The sequence below is a fragment of the Lacerta agilis genome, chromosome 4, assembly GCF_009819535.1.
Source record: "Lacerta agilis isolate rLacAgi1 chromosome 4, rLacAgi1.pri, whole genome shotgun sequence".
In the NCBI taxonomy this organism is placed as follows: domain Eukaryota; kingdom Metazoa; phylum Chordata; class Lepidosauria; order Squamata; family Lacertidae; genus Lacerta; species Lacerta agilis.
In genome coordinates this window covers 76136968-76157740 of record NC_046315.1, presented here as the reverse complement: position 1 = coordinate 76157740, position 20773 = coordinate 76136968, and the positions used below count along the sequence as shown (strand labels likewise).

The 20773-nt window shown below is 42.2% G+C and overlaps 1 protein-coding gene across 1 annotated transcript in view; it reads right to left on the bottom strand.

Annotated features, from left to right (window-relative positions):
- The window catches only part of GAS6 (growth arrest specific 6), a 44428-nt gene that overhangs the window by 7745 nt on the left and 15910 nt on the right, over window positions 1-20773 (bottom strand). Inside the window, 10 exon segments of the mRNA XM_033147707.1 lie at window positions 1135-1314; window positions 2021-2185; window positions 4862-5051; window positions 5693-5811; window positions 6674-6795; window positions 8242-8367; window positions 10939-11061; window positions 12017-12139; window positions 20077-20139; window positions 20714-20738. Coding sequence (XP_033003598.1) covers window positions 1135-1314; window positions 2021-2185; window positions 4862-5051; window positions 5693-5811; window positions 6674-6795; window positions 8242-8367; window positions 10939-11061; window positions 12017-12139; window positions 20077-20139; window positions 20714-20738 — 1236 coding nt within the window.

The following is a 20773-nucleotide window of genomic DNA, read 5'->3' as shown; positions in this document are numbered from 1 at the left end:
GCATCTGGCTTGGAGACAGGCCAATATCACAAAGATTCACCAGTATGTTTTATAATCCCAAAGGAAGAGACTTCTCTGGATAATAAATAAATCTGTCCAACTGATCATCTATCTTCTATAAAATATTAGTTTGTTAATTTCCTTAATAGGGCATCTGGTGCCCTATTTAAAAAAAACTGGCAGGAAAAAAATGTATTAATAGCTTTATTTTTTAATTTGAATTCCTATCCCATCCTTGCTTTCAAAAGAGCCTAGCGGGTTGATGGCATATGTATACAAGATATTGAATTAACTTTTTTTGTACTTTGCATTGCTAAATTTAGGGAGGAGAATTTAAAACAACCTATTTAAAGATGTAACTGCTACACAGAAAGAAATGATCCCATACAACAGAAAGAAATGATCCCGTACAACAATCATATATTTTAAACTGCTTTTTAAAGTCTTCTATATCTTTCTTTCTATCTATCCAAGCACACAAGTGTGTATGTATGCCTATATTAACACCTGATTTTAAATGGCAAGGTTTCGCTTGACCCATTAATTCTAGATAGTCTTTTTGGGTGTGCACTTCCACATTAGACTTTCTTCTTGTGTGTAACATTGAAATGACACGATATAGTATATGTTCAGGGAGCAAATGCCAATTTCAATCTTGGCTGAAACGGATGTGTATGTTAATCACCCTCCTAAAGGCCTCTACTGTGTTCGGTCTGTGTAGGATTATTAGTCTCAACTCAGCACATGTCACTGAGAAGGTGACCACATCGACTGTGCGTGTAATCAACACTGCCAGAGGGCCAGAGAGCGAGAAATGACCCTCACCATTGCATTTTAACCCATAGGGAATGTTTCACCAGATAACAAATCATGGAAGGCTTTGACCTGACCAAGAAAAGTCTGAACTGAAATATAAAAATACACTGTGAAGTGCAAGCAGCAAAATGTAAACCAGAGTTTTCTATATTGTGCGGGATTTAATATACCTAACATTTTTTTCTCCTTTACTACTTGAATCTCTAATTTAGGTTGAGCTTTTTTTATGAGGATGTGGCAATTTTAAGACAACACTCCTCAACTGACTCTCTTTCTCTGCAAAAATTTAAATGTGTATTTTCTACAGCATAACATGACCAGACACTTACCATAGCTGAAATTAAACACAGCAAAACCATTGCCAGGGTAGAAGGAGCCTCTTCCTGCAACTGCAAAGCACTGCATCTTATCATTCACTCGCACTGTCTCTTGGATGGTCATATCCTCGCCATTCAGCCAATTCCAGCCCCTCATGCACCCGTCCATTCGTGGGTTAATCTAACAAGATTAAGTGCATGGCTTTACTTTCAGTTTTTTTGCTGAATTTGTAATGAGGGATATGGGTTATAAACATTTTATAAATTATTTTTAAAGACTTGAATATCTCTCTTAAATATAAATATTTCCAAGGTAGGGCACAGAAAAGCAATAAAATCATAAAGTACAGCAGATCCAAAAAGTCAGGTTATGTCTTTCAAAGATACTAAGATGGCCTTATGTGAAAATGATCATTATATAAATCTGCAGTACAGTCGCACTAGGAACACTGTGCACAATCCTGTGAACCTATCTCAAATAGGATATCACAGTAATGGAAAAAACTTATGGTAGCTTCCCTATGAGAAAAAGTCTAAAACGCAAGAGGCTTTTTAGTTTGGGAGGGAAAGACTATGAGGAGAGGGGCTAATAGATGTTTGTACATGTTAATGGAGTTCATCCCTTACTGAACACTGACATCTGGAGGGCACCAAGTTGGGGAAAAGCTAATCGATAAATAAGGACTCCACTGTCCAGAACACTTGAGCCCAGGAATACCCACAACACTACATACAAAATTAAAATCTCATCTTATGATAGAAATTGGGCCTCTTATCACAGCATAAATACAAATTCAATAAGAATGCCAGAAACCAAATTAATTTGATTCAGAGGCTGGATCTGACCTATGGGCTGCCAGCTATATATACTTAACAGTAGTACTTACAGGCTGGACAAGATATTTAGTCTTAAAAGGAACACCTCCCACGGTTAGGTTCAGCTGATAAAGTCCTCTGTCCAGAGTAAACAAATCCCCTGAGACAGCTATCTTCATAACTGCATCCTTATTGACTTTTATAACCAAACTTCTCTCCAGCTCTTCCACAGATATCTGAAGGAGGGGGGGGGGATACAAACAGTACAGTTCAGAAGTTTAGTACCTGCGTGATACAAAAAGCATCCACAAAAGAAAAAGAAAAAAGGTGAGGGAGCTACAGTAACATCACATCCTCAGCATTCTTGTCTCTCCAGAAATTCACATAGTTCACATAGCTCACCTAGCTATGATCAAGCCTCCTTTGGCTTTTCACGTACAATAAGCAAGCCCAATTTATGTGCAAAAGTGAAGGCAGTATTACAGAATGCTATGGCGGTTTTATATTTGCAGTCCGATCTTTATGATGCAAAGGAAGAAGACCATATAGTTCGTAGTTTCCAACACTATTGCAAGGTAAGCCCTTAATCCCTTTACCCTGGGAACCAGCCCCATCCTCTGCACCCGAGAGAGTACAATGGGCTATGGAGGCAGAGTTCTGTGCCACATCTTATAGGAAGGTTTGCACCAGGTAGCCTTGCACCATGTAGGAGCTGTGGCATGTGCAGTGTGCGTGAGGAATATGGCTTCTCTTTTAGGATGGAAAAATTAGCAATCCTGTTTGATGGCCATCTGATTGCTCCAGTGCAATCCTTTGATTTCTCTGCCACAGCACAAGATCCCTGCTTTGCTGCTGCCCTCAAATAGGAAAACAAACCATGGAGTGGCAGGCTTAGTGTTAAGTCTGAACCAATGGTTCAGGCTTGTTTCTTTCCAGACAAACCATGATCTGAATCCAACATTTGTTCTTGACTTCCTGACAATGGTTTGTTTGGGAGAAACAAGTCACAAGTGCTGGTTCAAGCATAAGCACTAAGGCAGCCGCAACAAGGTGGTTTCCCTGTTTGGCTAACAAAGAAGCAAAGTGGAAATGTTCAGCCTGCATGTACCAGGAAGTAGCCCATGTAGAAGCTTGCTTGCTTATTGATTTCCTGCCCTTTCTCCCAAAGGAGCCCACGCAGCAAACACCAGACTATGTTACACAGGAATGAGGATCATATGAAATATGGCAAGTGTGGAGATGGTAACATTTTTAAAGACACACACAGTGGGAAGAAGGTGGGGGGGACACACACTTGAAGGACTGCATAACTCCAAAATGTTTTAAAAGGGAAAGGCATTTGGAGAAAGGCCTCAAACTCACAAATACAGTAGTTTTAGGGGAAGCTTTGGGAGCAATCCAAGCCAACGAATTCTAGCTGGATGAATGCAACAGACTGCCAAGAACTGTTCCTTTTTCTCCTAAGAGCATATAGGTAGATATTTACAAATTTGCTCTGGGTTTTTATTTTTGTTCTTAACACCTGATCCTATTTACAAAAAAAAACCAAGAAGATATACCAAGCCTCATGGGCACTGACATTTATACATCACTTGTTGAGTTTTTTGTTCTATTATTTTTATGCAGAACTATGAGGAAGAACATGAATTACAAGTCATCAACTACAACAGTGCAACTAAAGGAACAATTTTTGACAGAGTAAAGAAGATTAACAGGGATTAAAACTACTTCCTAGTCTATCAGAAAAGCTCTTGCAATTACATCAAATTACAAAATAATTGCATTTGCCAGTCCACATTTCTTCCATCCAGTACTAAAAGCACCGGATTCTACACACACAACCACAATGATATCATACAAATTCATCGCTTTACCAATTAATGCAGTAAAAATCTGGAATTAATTTTGATAAATGCAATGTTTTCTTTTTTGGTTTTGTAGGCTGGCATTACTTTACAATGAGGTTTTTTTGGTCAAGATGTTCATTATGTAACCCAGAAATTCTGGTTTTACTGCTGCAGCTGACAAGCCTATACATGTTATCTGCATTACATATTTCCACTGTAAGTTTAAACTATTTATAAACAAAAAACATTTAACTAATCCATCATTTTACACATGTGAGAGCACTTTATACTGTTAAGGTATTACTCCCCCCGCCAAAAAAAGACTATTTTGGGCCAGATTTAATTAACTGATCCTGCTAGTTGAAGCCCATGCAAGCACATCCACTAAGGCTTCCTCCCCTTTTCCTCCTGGTCCTTTGGTTCTGGGCAGCATTGGGAGAACCCCTAGAACTGCATGCAGAGGGGGAAGAGATATGGTTCTGCTGGGCAAGCAGAAATCTTGCACTGATAGAACATTTCTAACAGCATGTCGATGAATTCCTCCTATAACGCATACACACAAACAAACTATATTCACAGTTTGCTCCACTGAATGGAGGAAACTGTTTGTTTTGATGGTAGTTCAGGAACTGAACCAGACATGAATGGGCGTAACTGGAATTATGAGGAAAGCACTGCAGAGGATGTGTTTTATCCATTAGTTCCTTAACAAATAAGGAGTCTCTCTCTCTCTCTTGCACACAATAGTATTCAAGAATACTTCCACAATTTTTTTTAAAAAGCAATGCTTTTTTTGTTGTTCGGTGATTCAGTCGTGTCCGACTCTTCGTGACCCCATGGACCAGAGCACGCCAGGCACTAATGCTTTTAGTATTTCTTAAAGTGCGCTTTAGGGGTTAGCAATTGACATCATGTTATAGAAAAATAAAACGATACTCTGCATTAAAATATTAAGTGTCAGAATTCATCATTTGTGAAATACAGAGAGCTCTAAATAAACAAGTTTGGAGGTGTGGGATTTAAAGAGTTATAAGGCATGAGAACAGCAGCCTGTACTATACCCACTGTCTGCCACATTCCATGGTTGATCATTGGTCCACTGCTGGTCACACGGCCTATTCCATTGTACTTCAGTTGCAGTTCTAGCCGTCCATTGCGCAAAGCCAAGACGATCCATGTATTGTCTCGATGGCCTCCAGCAAAGAAAAGGATGCCTTCAGGATCAAAGGTTCTAAAGTCGAATTCAGCCACAAGTCTGGCCACAAGGATACAAGAAATAGAAATCAGTAATTTATGCAGTGTTTCAGGAAACAGGAAACATAAGTGTGCTTTCCATCTAACTGATTCATTTCAGAGATGCAGGTACTGACTATAAAGGATATATAATCACATTGTCAATGACAGCTGCCATTCATAAGCACACACACTCACAAGCGCACACACTCACCCAAAGGCATGCCAAGAAATGGTAGGGGGTTTCAATCATCTACTCAGGTGACAAACATGACTGCAGAATCCTGTGGTACCTTAAAGACAGGAATAGGGAAATCTGTTGTCCTCCAGGTATTACTGGACTCCAACTCCCATCAGTCCCAGGCAGCATGTCTGATAGTCAGGTATGTGGAATCTGTAGTCCAGAAATATCTGAGAAGCTGCAGGTTCCCCATGTCTGCTTATGAACACTACATTATTGTGGCATAGGACTGCAAGTGTCATGACTTCTGCCTACAAAAGACCATACTGTCTGTCTGTAGCCTCAAATACTTTTCTAGAATTCAGTCTACAATAGTGACAGCAAGTTATTGATCACGGAAAGATAATCTGTTTTGACCTATCCCCCCGTTTAGCATGTGTTTAGAAAAGACCTGTCCTCTTTAATTAAAAATGGATTCTCACCGTGTTGGTTGTTTTCTTCTAAAACGTAGTCTGATAACAGGTGTGCCACTGAACATTCTTCCAAGATAGAGGGATTTAACGCTTTTTGCAGTATCAAAAGATACACAGGGCAAAATGTCCTGCAGGGAGAAAAGCAAATCACACATAATGCACACATAAAACTTTAAGACAAGGTTTAGAAACAGCAATTCTCTTTTATTTCTTTTATCTTCAAAACACTGATAATTCAGTGCTACTGCAACTGTCCAATAGTAACCAGGGGACTACAGTCACACAGGTGGAATCTACACACATATAAAGAGTGCTGCGAAAATACTTTTTAAAAAAATGTTTTGAAAAATATATTGAATTTGCCATAGTTCACCATCGCTATCTAGTGTCACATTTGTATATCACACTTTACAACACACCTAAAACGTTTTATTTGCAGCTGTCTAGCTGAGTCCACTCCCAACAATCCCTCCTCATTCCAGTTAGCAACTGCAGATTAGCAGTCACCTACTTCCACACTGAGTCTGGGCATAGAAATGTATGTTTAGACACAGCTAAAGAAGAACAAGTTGATTATGATGCAGCTCAGTGAGCGGGCACATGCAGATGGTCCCAGGTTCAAACCCTGGCATGTCCGGTGAAAACCCTGGAGAGCTGCTCTCAAGCAGAATAGACAATTATAAGGTAGATAAACAAACAGCATACCCTGAAAAAGGCAGCTTCCTATGTTCCTATGTAATATTTCCTTTTGAGAATTAAGGGGAGGGAGGAGAAAGCAGGCAACAAATACCAAGTTAATTACATTCCAGGAACTGAAATCCACTGTAGGCACACAATGTTTTTGAAGTTATGCTGGTCTTTTAATGGGTTTGCCTCCAGTCTTAGGGAGTCTGAGCCAGTTGGACTATTCCCCTTTGTATAGAGTTGTTTCAAAGCTTTGGGACTGCATTCTATCGTTCCTATCTCGGTGAACAGAAGTAAGCACAGTACCTCACAGGTGTTCATGTTCTTGGAAAGTTTTACTCCACCTCTTCCATTGCAGTGGCAGCTGTAGCTTCCTGGCAAATTGACACATGCTTGCTCACAATATTTCTGTTCGCACTCGTCCACATCTATACTCCAGCAACAATGGAGAAAGCAGAGACACAGATTCTTACATTCCTTTTTAATGTGCTGGGCTTAAAAAAAAACAAAAAAAAAAAAAACTGTTGTCCAAAAGTAATATCTAGCATGTCTTATTCCCTCTGGAGCAGGTGGAGGGGAACATAGTATTATCAATAATTTCATACATGACAGAAAACATTTTTGGGGGACTCTGGAGTTGCAATGAGTATTACATTTCTGAATGGAGTCAAGGGTCTGGTGGATTGGGAAAGGACAGCTTGGGGCGGTGACAAAGTGGGTGATCTGGTGCCTATAAAGCTAACACTCCCTCTTCTCCCCCAATTTTGTTGACAGTTGTTCACCTGTTAGGGGTATGCCATTGTCATAAAAGTCCCTAATTCTATATAATCTCACACTTCTCCAATGAATCATTTGGTTGGGTCCTGCCTGTATTGTAAAATTGTGGATGAAACATAAAGGGATCAGAGGCCAGACTGGGGATACTAATTTTGAGATCCAGGAATGAATGCCACACTCCCAAGGTCAGTGCTAGAAAATGTGTTAGTGATAGCATAGAAAGCATGGCCATGATGCTAATATGATTCAGTTTGTCCTATTCCATGTCTATCCATTGATTTCTGAAATTGCGTAGTACGTTTATGACATTATGCAAAAGGGATTGCTTCATAATACCAAGCTCTCCCTAGTCACCTTCCACTGAGATTGTTGGGAAAAAAATTGGTTGTTAATTTTGTCCACCGGGGGAACCTTCCAAGACTCATTGTTGGTAATATATTGGCATTCTGCAAGGGGAAGACTCAGATTACTGCATCTTTAGGGGTATTATGAAGCAACCTGTTTGCAGCATTATCAGCACTGAATGGTCGCTATCCAAAGAAAACACCATGTCCACAATGTCTCATGAAGGCTTAATTCAAGTAAACAAATGAGGCCAAAAAAAATTCATGATGCTAAAAAATATTCAAAAGATAGCAGCTCTCTAGAACAAGGGTTCCCAAACTCTAGTTCAAGGACCACTGATTCATACAGGTGGTACACAGCACTGTCCACATTACATATTCACATGGATTTTAAACTGTATCTCAATTGTCTTTTATTTATTATATCGCATTTTCTTATATTAGTTTGAATTCTTTGGACTGCAAACTGTAATATAAAAAATGCAACATATGAAATAAAAGAAGCAATACAAAGAGAATTAAAAATCATACCACATCTTGCACCCTACATTATGATTGCTACAAAGGGCAAAAAATCTTTAAGAGGTTCAACAAGACCATAAGAAATTTCCAAGTGGTCGGGGGTGAAGGAGGAATTTGGGAATCACTGCCCTAAAAACTTTAAAATAACTATCAAAGGGGGGAGGGGAACTTTACGACAGCAATCTATCAAGCCTCAGAATTATCTTTGTGGAATTAATTCCATCTACTAACCTTCACAAACCTTTCTGACATCATCATAAACATAGCCATCATCACAGACACACGAATAAGAGCTTATCACGTTTTTACACTGAGCTTCTCCACAGATGCCTGGTGATACTGTGCATTCATCTATATCTGAAAAGGAAGAAAAATCAACAGCAATAATCAGAATGTCAACATTCTTTCAATGCCTATCATTCCCAAGTTCCATCTTGGTCCAGAGTCAATTCTCATTCCATTGTTACAACTAAATAATGGAAGTAGGAAATGACTTCAGTCTTCCCAGAAGCTGCTGTTTTGTAAGTTGTATAGCATCTTGGGTAAAATGCTACCACATTATTGAGAGAGGAAACATCGAAAAAAATCACAGGAAAAATGTGACAGCAATATAAAGTAAGGTCAGAATTTGTGGGACAAAAAGGATCACAGAATTAGGAAATGACAAATTGTTTGTTTTGCTGAGGAAAAAATGAAAACATATTTTCAAAACCTTTTCAATCCAGTAACACACACACACGGGAGGATGCTTCTGCATGTGATTCTATTGCTGGAATCATGTGCACAGATCTTGAGCAGATTCATATCCAAATTCGCTATTGCATACTAATGTGAACGAGAACATGACCTTTGTTTGCACTGCAGGGTGTGAAAAATGATGTCACCTGCACCCCATTCCACTCTCTTGGTCTGGATTTAAAAATGTGTGTTTAATAGAAGTGTTCCTGGAACTGCAGACATGAACTGCAACTCCCATCAGCCCCAGCTAGCATGGTCAATGGCCAGGAATGGTGGGAGTTGTAGTTTGACAACATCTAGAAGGCACCAAGTGAAACTTACACTATAGGACAACCTTCCCCAACCTAGTACCTCCAGATATTTTGGGCTACAAATCCCAGTAGCTTGAGTCACCATGTCCAAGAGTCAGGGATGATGGGAATTGTAGATATATGTGTGCACGTGTGTGCTTATCTATCTGATAGGCACCAGGTTAGAAAGGCAGCCAAAAGAGAATGGGTACAGGGTAGGGTTTTTTCCGTATGCAGACTACAACAGCATTACTCTGTTGAAAAGACAGAAGTCTTAGTTGGTCTCTAAGGTGCTACTGGAAAGAATTTTTTATTTTATTTTGTTTTGACTATGGCAGACCAACACGGCTACCCACCTGTAACTAGAAGTCTTACATAGTTTACTAAAAACACAGACAGGAAAGAAACCCCCAGACTTACAGCTACTTGTCCACTGTTACTGGACTTTTTATTGAATAATCCAAAGATTCCCGCCAAATATTGTTGAAACATTCATACATTTCCAAACTCAACTCTATTTCATGAGCTAATGCAATGCAATATATAGAAAAACTAAGAAAATCTACACTTCAAAAGGCACTATTTTTCAGAGTCAAAGTAGGCTGGTTAGCTGGGGCACGCTGGCACAATCCAACATACAAATCTTTTGTGAATCACCACTTTGCTATGGTGCTGGACAGTTCTGTGGTATAACTACAGACATGCCTAGACATGTACACTTGGCTTTTCATACTGGAATCTTAAGCCACAGTTGTAAGAAACTAAGAAGTATTCGTAACAGTTCAATTTAGCCATCAGTGGCAACATGCTAATAAAGAGAACGGAGTGTCCTGTGGCACCAAGACTGGTAAATGTATTGTTGATTTGTCTTTCATGGATTAGAACCCATTTTATCAGATGCAAAAGAGTTCACTTGAACAGCTTGTGCAGAATAAAACTGTCTTAAAAAAATTATTCAAAAGTTACAATACAGTTACAATACAATACATTTTCAATCAATATATCCCCACCACTGTCTTATCTCATCACCTTCCCCCACTCCCCCTATTTTTGCTACAATAGGCCTCTCGGAAGCAATCGTCATATAACGTTGATGTTATCGAGCTTTCACTCATTCCAGTGGCATTTGTGCAGTAGGCTTCTGGAAAAGCACTGGAGTCATGACTAACAACAAAATGAAACAATCATAGCCCCATAGTACATAAGGGGTGTGGGATGTTAGCATCCAAAATGCACATCACATGTAAAGGGTTAATTGTAAGAGCTGTAGAACTCTGTGATGTCATATGCTCTGTGGCAGTTATGGCAGTTGGTTCAGTTATGGCAGTTGGTTCAGTTATGGCAGTTGGTTCAGTTATGGCAGTTGGTTCAGTTATGGCAGTTACTTGAACAGTCTTTAACTGTTACAGCAGCTAGGCTATGTTGTGCTGCTGTCTGCCTTGGAGTAGAATAGTTTGTAACTGTTTATGCGCCCTGTATTAGCAATTTAAGAAATATCCACCTGCACAGTATATTTAATCTGTATCTGCAACTACACTAAGTAAAGTTCTTTAAACTTTAAGAGTCTTATGTAGTTTTTACAGGAGGGGACAAATTAAAGGGTCAAATAACCCAGGGCTGTCTTCTGCAAAACCCTGCTAAATGTTCAATTCCCACAAAAGGGAGTTTAAATCATTGGGGCAGTTCAGACGTAACACGTGCTTTCTCCTCTTCTGCTTGCTTCCTTGCTCCTGGCATTCCTCCTTTCCTGGTTTGATGCAAATCCTAGTTTGGCATTTCTTCTGAATCAGCGAACTATCGGTTTGCTTTAAATCAGCAGAGGAGTGAATGAACCATCATGCATGAGGAAGCCTATGGTTCATGTATGTGGTTTAAGCTTTACTCTGTACTCACATCTTACCTTTGCAACTTTTATTGTCATCCACGAGTTCAAACCCATTATTACAAGAACAGCGATAGCTGCCACGCGTGTTGTAACAGATATGTCTACAGCCACCATTCTGCTCGGCACATTCGTTAATATCTGGAAAGAAAGAATAAATATTGTGTGTATTCACTTCGGTGCTGCAAACACAGTAGATGGCTTTTTTCAAACTTCACTGTCATGTGGGAAAGGGGGGTTTTCAGCAGAAAAGTTGGGAGTGCATGAGAGGGGGGAGTAAACTTATCCCACCCCAGCTGTAGACACTCATCTCCGAAACTCACCCTGCACCACAGAAAAAGCCTCCTTTTGGTGTCCATGAAAGGTTGTTTTCAAGCCCAATTTCTATGCAGGGTAAGGAGAAGCCACAGGGACTGCATCTGTCACATGGGAGATGGATTCACTACCCCTGATTTACACCGACTGGCAGCAACTCTCAAGGATTTCAGAGTGGAGTCTTTTCCACCACTACCTACAGATGCTAGTACATTTCCAAGCATGATTCAAAGTGTAGGTGCTGACCTTTAAAGCCCTAAACAGCTTTGGCCCAGTATACCTGAAGGAGCATTTCAACCCTCATTGTGCAGTCTGGAAACTGAGATTCAGCTCCGAGGGCCTTCTGGCAGTTCCCTCATTGTGAGAAGTGAGGTTACAAGGAACCAGCCAGAGGGCCTTCTCGGTAGTGGCGCCCGCTCTGTGGAACACCCTCCCACCAGATGTCAAGGAAATTAACAACTGTACCTGACTTTTAAAAGACATCTGAAGGCAGCCCTGTTTAGGGAAGTTTTTAGTATTTGAAGTTTTATCGTGTTTTTAATACTCTGTTGGGAGCCACCCAGAGTGGCTGGGGAAACCCTGTCAGGTGGGTAGCAAATAAATAAATAAATAAATAAATAAATAAATAAATAAATAATAGTAGTAGTAGTAGTAGTAGTAGTAGTAGTATTGACCCTGGGAATGTTTGCATGCAAAGCGTATGCACTGAGCCGCAACCATTCCCCATCTCATTATCCTCATCGTGAACACACAGCCACAAGCAGCACAGAACAAGACTTACCTTCATTGCATTTTTCTCCTTGCCAGCCTGGTTTGCAGTGGCAAAGGAATCCGCCTTTCAAGTCTTCACATGTTTTTGTACCATCTTTATGACACGGACTAGGCAAACACTGATTTGGCAAATCTGGGGGTGGAGGGAAGGGTCGAAAACACACCACATAAAACTTTTACCCTGGAATCAAATTATTTAAGACAATATTGCTATTACCATTCAAACAAATTCTGGATGTGGCAAATGCATGGAGAAAGGAGGCAGTTATTAGCATTGTTTTGTAAAGAAAGATGGCAGCACTGCATTGCCACAAGGCACTGTTTTTTAGGCCAGAGGTTTTCAACCTTTGGGAGTCCGCGGTTCATTTGACCAACTACATTCTTTCTGCGGCACCCCTGTGGGGCTCAGGAGCCCAGTTATGTCATCCCTTGCCTGCAGAGCTGGCAACCTCTCACCCTTTTTCAAACACCCTCCCTTGTGGAGGATTTCCTCTGCCTCCTCTCCCCTCTACTTGAGAGTCCTCCGGGCCGCTGCCGCCGGTCTCTGAGCTGCCCTCCCTGCCCCAAAGAGAGCTGCCTCCTCACACTGCCTCCGAGGGACCTGGGAAGAGGATGCCCCCAGCCTAAGTGGCCCAGCAGAGACTGGCCAAAGGTGAATGTGAGGCTAGTACCTTACTTTGCTAGGCAGCAGTGGGCACTGCTGGGCCTGCATGGTGGAAAGGCTCCCTTTCAGGACTGGGCACTCAGCTCCCTGGCAGGCATTGCACACAGCAAGCACAAGAAAGGCCCGCACAGTGCCTGCCTGCCTGGCCTCCTACTTGTCTGTCCATTCCCAAAAGCAAGGCCTGGCAGACTAGCTGGCTGGGCTCCCTCACCCACTTGCTTGCTTACTCCCAAGGCCACCTCAGCTCCTAGCAACCAGCACCCCCTGGCCAGTCCCAGAGGCACCATTCACTTGGGAAGCTTGCAGCCAGGGCAGCTGCAACGAACAACTGTGCAAGCCTTTAGGAGGCAGAGACGCAAGAGGGCATCAGAGGAGGGAGGGAAGGAAAGAGGGAAAGAGGCGAGAGTTGCCCATGGCACCCCTAACCATACTTCAAGGCACACTAGTTGAAAACCACTGTTCTAGGCAATTTGCTCGATTACAGAAAAGTGAATACACTTGCAAAGCTAAATGAATTATTGTCCTGGAGAGCTCACTCTTTAAAGAAAAAAAATGTGGGAACCATTTACTTTGCCCATTCTGACTTGAAGTCATCATTCTGGAAGAAAAAACATTAATTGCAGAAATGGCATACAATTTATTAATAATAATTATATGTGTTATGTCCTAAGCCTAACAAGACTGTGCTTCAGGAATTCTTCTTCTGGAGATAGGAACTTATCTTGAATTGTAGCAGAATGTTCTGTTGTAAGAAAGGGAGGAAAGAACGCTTAATTCTTAAGGAGTGGCATGTGACTATCCTCTGCCAAAGGGAAGCATACCTATAATATTCGCTAAAATCTTGAAAGCCATAAACTGTACTGTTTGACTGTTAAACACTAAAGCAAAAGAAGCCTTACTGAAAGGCAAAGACAATCCCCATCACAAAGTCTTCCAAGTATGTAACTGTAAGCAAGACCTTGAAGAAATACATAGTTGGAGGCAGGATACAGGAGCACTCCCAAACCGCACATTTGAGCTTTCTCTAATGAAGCCTTCGTGAAATATCACAGTCTCTCTAATCAGTGGAACACAACTCTGCAGCCACAGGTCTGCACTGTAATGCAGCAAATACCTGTATCATCAAGATGCAGACAAGACAGTAGGGCAGTGACGTAACATGGTATTCAAATATTTCATGTGAAATGTTGCTAATAGTGCTTACTTGTCTAAACCATTTGAGATATTCACAAAGTCATATTGAAAACAGCCAATGCAGCAGAACAGATCCCACAGGTGCACACAAAAATCCTTTGGCTGCAGTAAAATTAAACCAAGCTAAGCTGCCACCTCCACTTTGCCAAATCTAAGTAGGTATCCCAAATAAATCAGAAAGCCAGGAGTTCTATACTATTCTAACTTCTATGTATCTATATGGCACAGGCATAGCCTGCCACCTCCCATAATTAATTTCAGGCATAAATCTTACCATGGGTGAGATCTGTGTGTCAGCTATGCCAATGTTAAGAACAATAGTAGCTAAGGACAAGGGATTCTAATCATCCTTTTACTATGATGTCCACGCCAGTCCTCAGTCTGTTTCTTTTCCTTGTATAAATCTGTTAGCCAAGAATGCATGCTGTGAGGTTTCTTGTTTGTACCCCCCCCCCCCTGAACTCACTATGTTGCCTTAGGCAGGCTTGCTATCTCTCAGGCACAGCACAGCATTTCTAAGTAAGAGGTTCCCTGCCAGGATCTGAGAGACAACAGATTGCCTTAGGCAACCTAGCGAGTTCACAGCTTTACATACCCAACTTTACAGGTTGTTGTTAAGGATTATCGAGATAACTGTTATGTGAAGCATTTTTCACCCACAGGAAAAACACTGCATCTGTTCTATTCTTCTTCCCTCTTGCTCAACAGATGGCATTCTTTAAACCAGGGGTCAGCAAACTTTTTCAGAAGGGGGCCGGTCCACTGTCCCTCAGACCTTGTGAGGGGGGGGGCGGACTATATTTTGAAAAAAAATATGAACGAATTCCTATGCCCCAGATATGCATTTTTAAATAAAAGCACACATTCTACTAATGTAAAAACACCAGGCAGGCCTCACAAATAACCCAGAAATGCATTTTAAATAAAAGGACACATTCTACTCATGTAAAAACACGCTGATTCCCAGACCGTCCGCGGGCCGGATTTAGAAGGCGATTGGGCCGCATCCGGCCCCCGGGCCTTAGTTTGGGGGCCCCTGCTTTAAACCATGCTTTCCATTGCTCAGTCACCACTCCCATTCTTAGCCTCATTTCCAAACAATATATGCCTCTGTTGTTGTCCTCTGAACAGAGACATTTTTTGCACATGGGCTATTGTTCGAAACTCCCATTGTTCTAGGTGCATTTTGCGACAGGGATTTCTGAGTTCTGGGCGCAGTACTGCGCCTAAGATTTCAGATTAAAACTCCAGAGTGGAAGGAAAGGAGGACCTTTTTCTGCCTCCCCACTTCCAGCTACTTTCTTAAGACTGTAGAAGAGACCCTCTGAAGAATATTAGGGGGGTGGGCAGGGAAAGGACTAGACCATGTGGTAAATGAACATAATATTTTCGCTGCAGTTCATTCATTTTCAGTTTTGTATTCTTCTTATAAAACCCCCCACGCCTAGACAATCTGTTGCTGCACCCAAAAACTAGGTTTAAGGTACCATTTAGCTCCTAGCTTTCATATCTCAGTTTCTAACACTGCACATAGCTAGTCAAAAAGTGAGCATGTTACAGGCCTTCCATATCCAATCATCTTGCCTTTTCCTCACCTTCCAAAGAATTTCTTCCCACAATGCTTTGGGTATCTTTGGTTTCACTGCTTCACTCTTACTTTCAATGGTGAAGGTGACCACCATAGCAAGAGAGCTCACTCTCATTATCCCAGCCTCTCCAGCAATGTTTTTAATGTCCATAGTACACACATGCAATAAACTACAGTGGTACCTCGGGTTAAGTACTTAATTTGTTCCGGAGGTCCGTTCTTAACCTGAAGCGTACTTAACCTGAAGCACCACTTTAGCTAATGGGACCTCCTGCTGCTGCTGTGCTGCCAGAGCACGATTTCTGTTCTTAAGCGGAGTTCTTAACCTGAAGCGTACTTAACCCGAGGTACCACTGTACTGGTAGTGCTAACGAGGGCTGGGCGATGTTGGGTTTTCAACATCACAGTGTATCACCAGCCAAACATCGCGGTTTGGCGAAATAACACAATGTTGAAAAAAAGCTGCATTGGCCCCAGCCAGCGAGATGCTGGGTGAAACCACCACAGCTCTCATCGTGGGAGCTGAGGCAGTTTAACCCCAGCACCTCATGGGCTGTGGCCAATATGGCTGGCCCCAGCCTGCTGCTCAGCCAGGGGGTGGAAAGGCTCCTGGCCTCAGCTGAGCGAGCCCTGAGGCCCCTTGGCCAGCCTCCTCTGGGGGGGCGGAAGAGCTCCTGCCCCCAATGGAGCCAGCTCTGAGCCCCCTGCCACTCATGGTGGAGCAGCAAGGACCTTGGGGCTCCTTGGCCAAGCTTCCTCTGCCTTTGCTGGCATGGGGGGAAGGCGAGCTACATTGCCCGCTTGCCCCCCACTCCCCGAAGATGGACCAAGAGGCGGTAGCCAAGCACCTCGCTGATTCAGCGTGATTCTCCCTCTGCTGTGGCAGAATATGATAGCGGTTCACCAATGGTATATCACTGGTGAAACCGCCGCCGCTCGAGTCCCTCTGCTTCCAGCTCCCAGCTAGTTTGTTTCTCCCTCAGCGGGCTGGAAGCAGAGGGACTCAAGAGCGGTGACAGTTTCACCAGTGATATACTGCTGAGTGAAGCTGTCAGTGTAGTCTGCCCCCACATACCAGTCCTGGGCAATATATCAATGTACATCAATATACCAATATATTACCCAGGCCTAGTGCTAACCACACCTTTAAATACTATGAAAGAATATTGGACCCTATTACCAGCAATGGACAGTGGGGTGGGGTCATGTTGCTTTCCTGATCTCTGCCTGGCTGTGCCACTGTTGTATATCACAATGGAAAGGGGGGAGGAGCAAGGCAACAGTGAGGTCAGTGCAGTGCAAACATGCCAGCACTCTAGCCAGCACATTTGCACTGCAATGACCTCACCGCCGCCTCACTGCTCCCCATCCGAATATGCAACAATATCCTGAACTGCAGGGTGGCTCATGGGAGCATTTGGGTGCAGGGATACCAAAGAAGGATGTCAAAAACATCAGAGTGATCAAGTTCTAGCGCTTTATTAAGAGAAAGGTGTAGACTTACAGCAAATCAGCCTGCTAAGTCTCCCAGCCTTTACAAACACAGGACGGACACTGCAGCAAGGAGATGGCTTGCCCGCGCCCAAGCAAACGTTCATACATTCTTTATACACAAAGCAGCGTGTGTCACTTTGGCCAGGACTTCCCATCACTTCACCTGGCCAGATGAGAGCATAGGTGGCAAAGAGCCACATCTTACAGATAGCTCCCCTTTCTGGGCTCCGAGCCCAGCACCCGAAGCCCACAGATAAGGATAACATCAAAGCAAGCCAATTAGCTCATATCAAAGCAAGTGAATATAAGCATATATGACCTCATGGTTACAACTACTACCAGTTAATTGTCGGGTTATCTTGACTACCAAGACGGCACTAGCGGAGCTTCCGCAGCAGTTCACAAGCAGCAATTGTGACAGGCAAATGGCGCAGCCTCCACCATGCCACCTGCCTAGCACACAAATAATTTGTTGATTTCTTTGATCGCAATAGAAAAATAGAACCTAGTGTGTTCTATTTTTCCTTCCCATCTGAAGTATTAAGATGTATACATTTACAATGCTTGCCAACCTCTTCAATTAGAGCAAGGAACTCTGTCCCTCTAAGCACGTTACACTGTCACAAGGAAATCACTCTAGCAAAAAAATTTTGCAGGCTGTAAAGATGGACAACAGTAGAAAACTGTGTCAGGAACCAAAAAGACATATTGAAAAATACGACTTTCAAGCCATCTGGCCCCAAAATGGCAACTAGGCATTATGTTTTGGCGACTGTAACCCTGGTTTTTAAGGAGCCATTTGGCACCTAGCTTATATATCTGAATTTCTAACACTAACAAGCGGGTATGCTATGATTGTGATGGTATTTTTTTTTTTAATGTAGAAGCTAACCACTTCTCATCACCTCCTCTTACTGTCCTTTCAGGCCCAAAAGCCCACCTGGCCACACATAGTCTGGTTTCAGGTAGGCATAACAGCCCAAGTCAACTCAGCTCTGCATCTGCCATATTACTCATCTACACTCTCCCCCTGGGCCCAATCCATGGTGGTAGATGGCAGTGGCAATGAATGGAGGAAGAGCTGTCATTGCTGCAGATACTAAATGGTGACCACAAAAAAAAACTGCAGCTGTAGCACAACCACACGACTGAGCACTGATAGCAGAGCAGCTCTAAAATAATTGCAAGAAGGGTTATTCTGCATTGAATAAAAATAGTTTTGTAGGCAGCAATTGCTGAGATTTTGCATATTAATCCCATAATTAAGTTACAGCCACATCTGTTAACTTTTAGGTGAATCTTTCACAATGTTAATGGGTTCTGATCTTGAAAGATAAAGTGAAGCATAGGCTGCATGTCATATAGTGAAAGACTCCCTACGTTTGACAGGATTACATGGCCCATTTGACGAGATTGTAATAAAACACTTAGGCTACAATTCTATATACCAGGGGCAGAAAACTTGTGCCCTACAGGCTGGTTCTGGCCTCCCAATATCCACAGAAATTTGGCAATTTAACTTTTTATAAAATATTGCTTTGCTTATTTTGCTTGGATGCCCTCCACTGTGATGCTGGAGGGCCCAGCAGCACTTCAACAATCAGAAGCCTCTCCCTCAACTTACCTTGCAACAGTGCCTCATCTCCATCCAGTGGAATGCCATTGCAAGAAGGTTGGCGAGTCCCTTCCTGTTTCTCAAGCCCCAAGACCTTCTTGCAATGGCGTTACACTGGGTGGAGACTAGGCACCATTGCAAGGTAAGAAGATATTTGAATCACTATGGACTCCATTCAGCAACACAGTTTTGCTATAGTGCAAGCACTCTTGGCTGCACAATGTAACTTCCTCTTGTTGTCCTCCTCAGGTCCAATGCTAAACTGTGGTCAACTGAAAAATCAGAACTTAGAGGTTACCCAATAGTTCCTCATACTTGGACCACAGAAGAATGGGGGAAGGAGATGGCTTTTTTAGGGTGGGTGGGAGGGAGGTTAGACTTATTCCTGTCACCTATGGCACAGTGTGGAATTTTGAAGCACATGAACTTATCTTGACAGCCTGCATAGTCACCTCCCCGAAGAGACCTACACGGGTAGGTCTCTTGATCCATTCTATCTGTATCTTACAAAGCAGCAAAACATGGTTTTATACCCAACTACAGGTGGGTAGCCGTGTTGGTCTGCCATAGTCAAAACAAAATCGAAAATTCTTTCTAGTAGCACCTTAGAGACCAACTGAGTTGGTCTCTAAGGTGCTACTAGAAAGAATTTTCGATTTTGTTTTATACCCAACTGTTATAGAAAGGTTTAAAAAAAGCTAAAGGACCCCTGGATGGTTAAGTCCAGTCAAAGGTGACTATGGGGTTGCGGTGCTCATCTCGCTTCAGGCCAAGGGAGCCGGCGTTTGTCCACAGAAGATTTCTGGATCATGTGGCCAGCATGACTAAGCCGCTACTGGTGCAACAGAACACCGTGATGAGTGCCAGAGTGCATGGAAACACCGTTTACCTTCCCGCCACAGTGATACCTATTTATCTACTTGCACTGGCATGCTTTCCAACTGCTAGGTTGGCAGGAGCTGGGACAGAGCAATGCGAGCTCACTCCGTCATGGGGATTTGAACCACCGACCTTCTGATCGGCAAGCCAAAGAGAGGCTCAGTGGTTTAGGCCACAGTGCCATCCGCGTTATAGAAAAGTGAGCTGCCAAAGGTTGGTGCAGTGATAAGCATGCTGTGGAAATTTTTGTTCACTGGGTAACACTGGGCCAGCTGATCCTAGCCTATCTCACAAAGGGATCACATGCAGGGAAGAGCCGTCGTCTAATCCTGACAAATCTTACACAAATGATGAAGCCTGCTCCAGCAGATAATGCCATCGCTCATGACAAAAAAATACCAGAGCTTCACTCCTCCATGTTCCTTCTCCACTATATCATTGCCCACCATAACCATAGTTTATTATGAAATCCAAATACAAGCAATATTTTATCGAATGGAGCAAAGTAGAAGTCTGATGGGAAGAATTACAAGGAGCATTGGACAATATTCACATGGACTTGACTTGCTCTTCACCTAAGCCAACAACCAACGATACTGTATTCCTTTAGTAACATAGAAAGTGAAAAATACTTACTATGCACACATGTATGGAAATTTGGATTTCCTGTATATGGTGACCCATACCTCCTAATACATCCTGAAGAACAAAAACAAACATTATAATTAAGCAAGTTGGCATATTAACTAACTTCTGATTTCCTAGTATTCTATTCAGCATGTTTGCTTGTTTGTTCTATTTAGACTACAACTGCCTTATTAGAAAAAAAAACATAATTCAAATGCTATAAACGTTATTAATTTTGTCAAAATATATTGTTGCTTTGAAATGCAGATGTCTCAATGGTGCTAAAGTTTATTAGGACCTGTGATTAATCTAGTTTGGGGGGAGGGGGAATCTGAAGAATTTACTCAAGACAGAATATAGTTTTCTCAAGATTCTAGTGTTTACATGTTCAACACAAATTTAATAGGGTAATAGATATTGAAGGGTCACAATTCTCTGAATAATAGTCATTACAACTGTATTACTTTGTAACTGTATGCAAATAAAATGTGCCTCTTTTTGAAAAAGAAGAATCAGCAACTTGATCTCTTTTAAGATAAAGAGATGTACTCTGATATGCTGCACATTTTGGGGCAGATATTAACTGTACCTAGAAAGTGACAACAAAACACTGTAGTACGAAGCAAAGGGTATCACTGCAACTCACCCAAATATCCCGGGTAAAAATAATCCTGTTGGAAAGAGAGAAGGGGGAGGGGGAGCACAC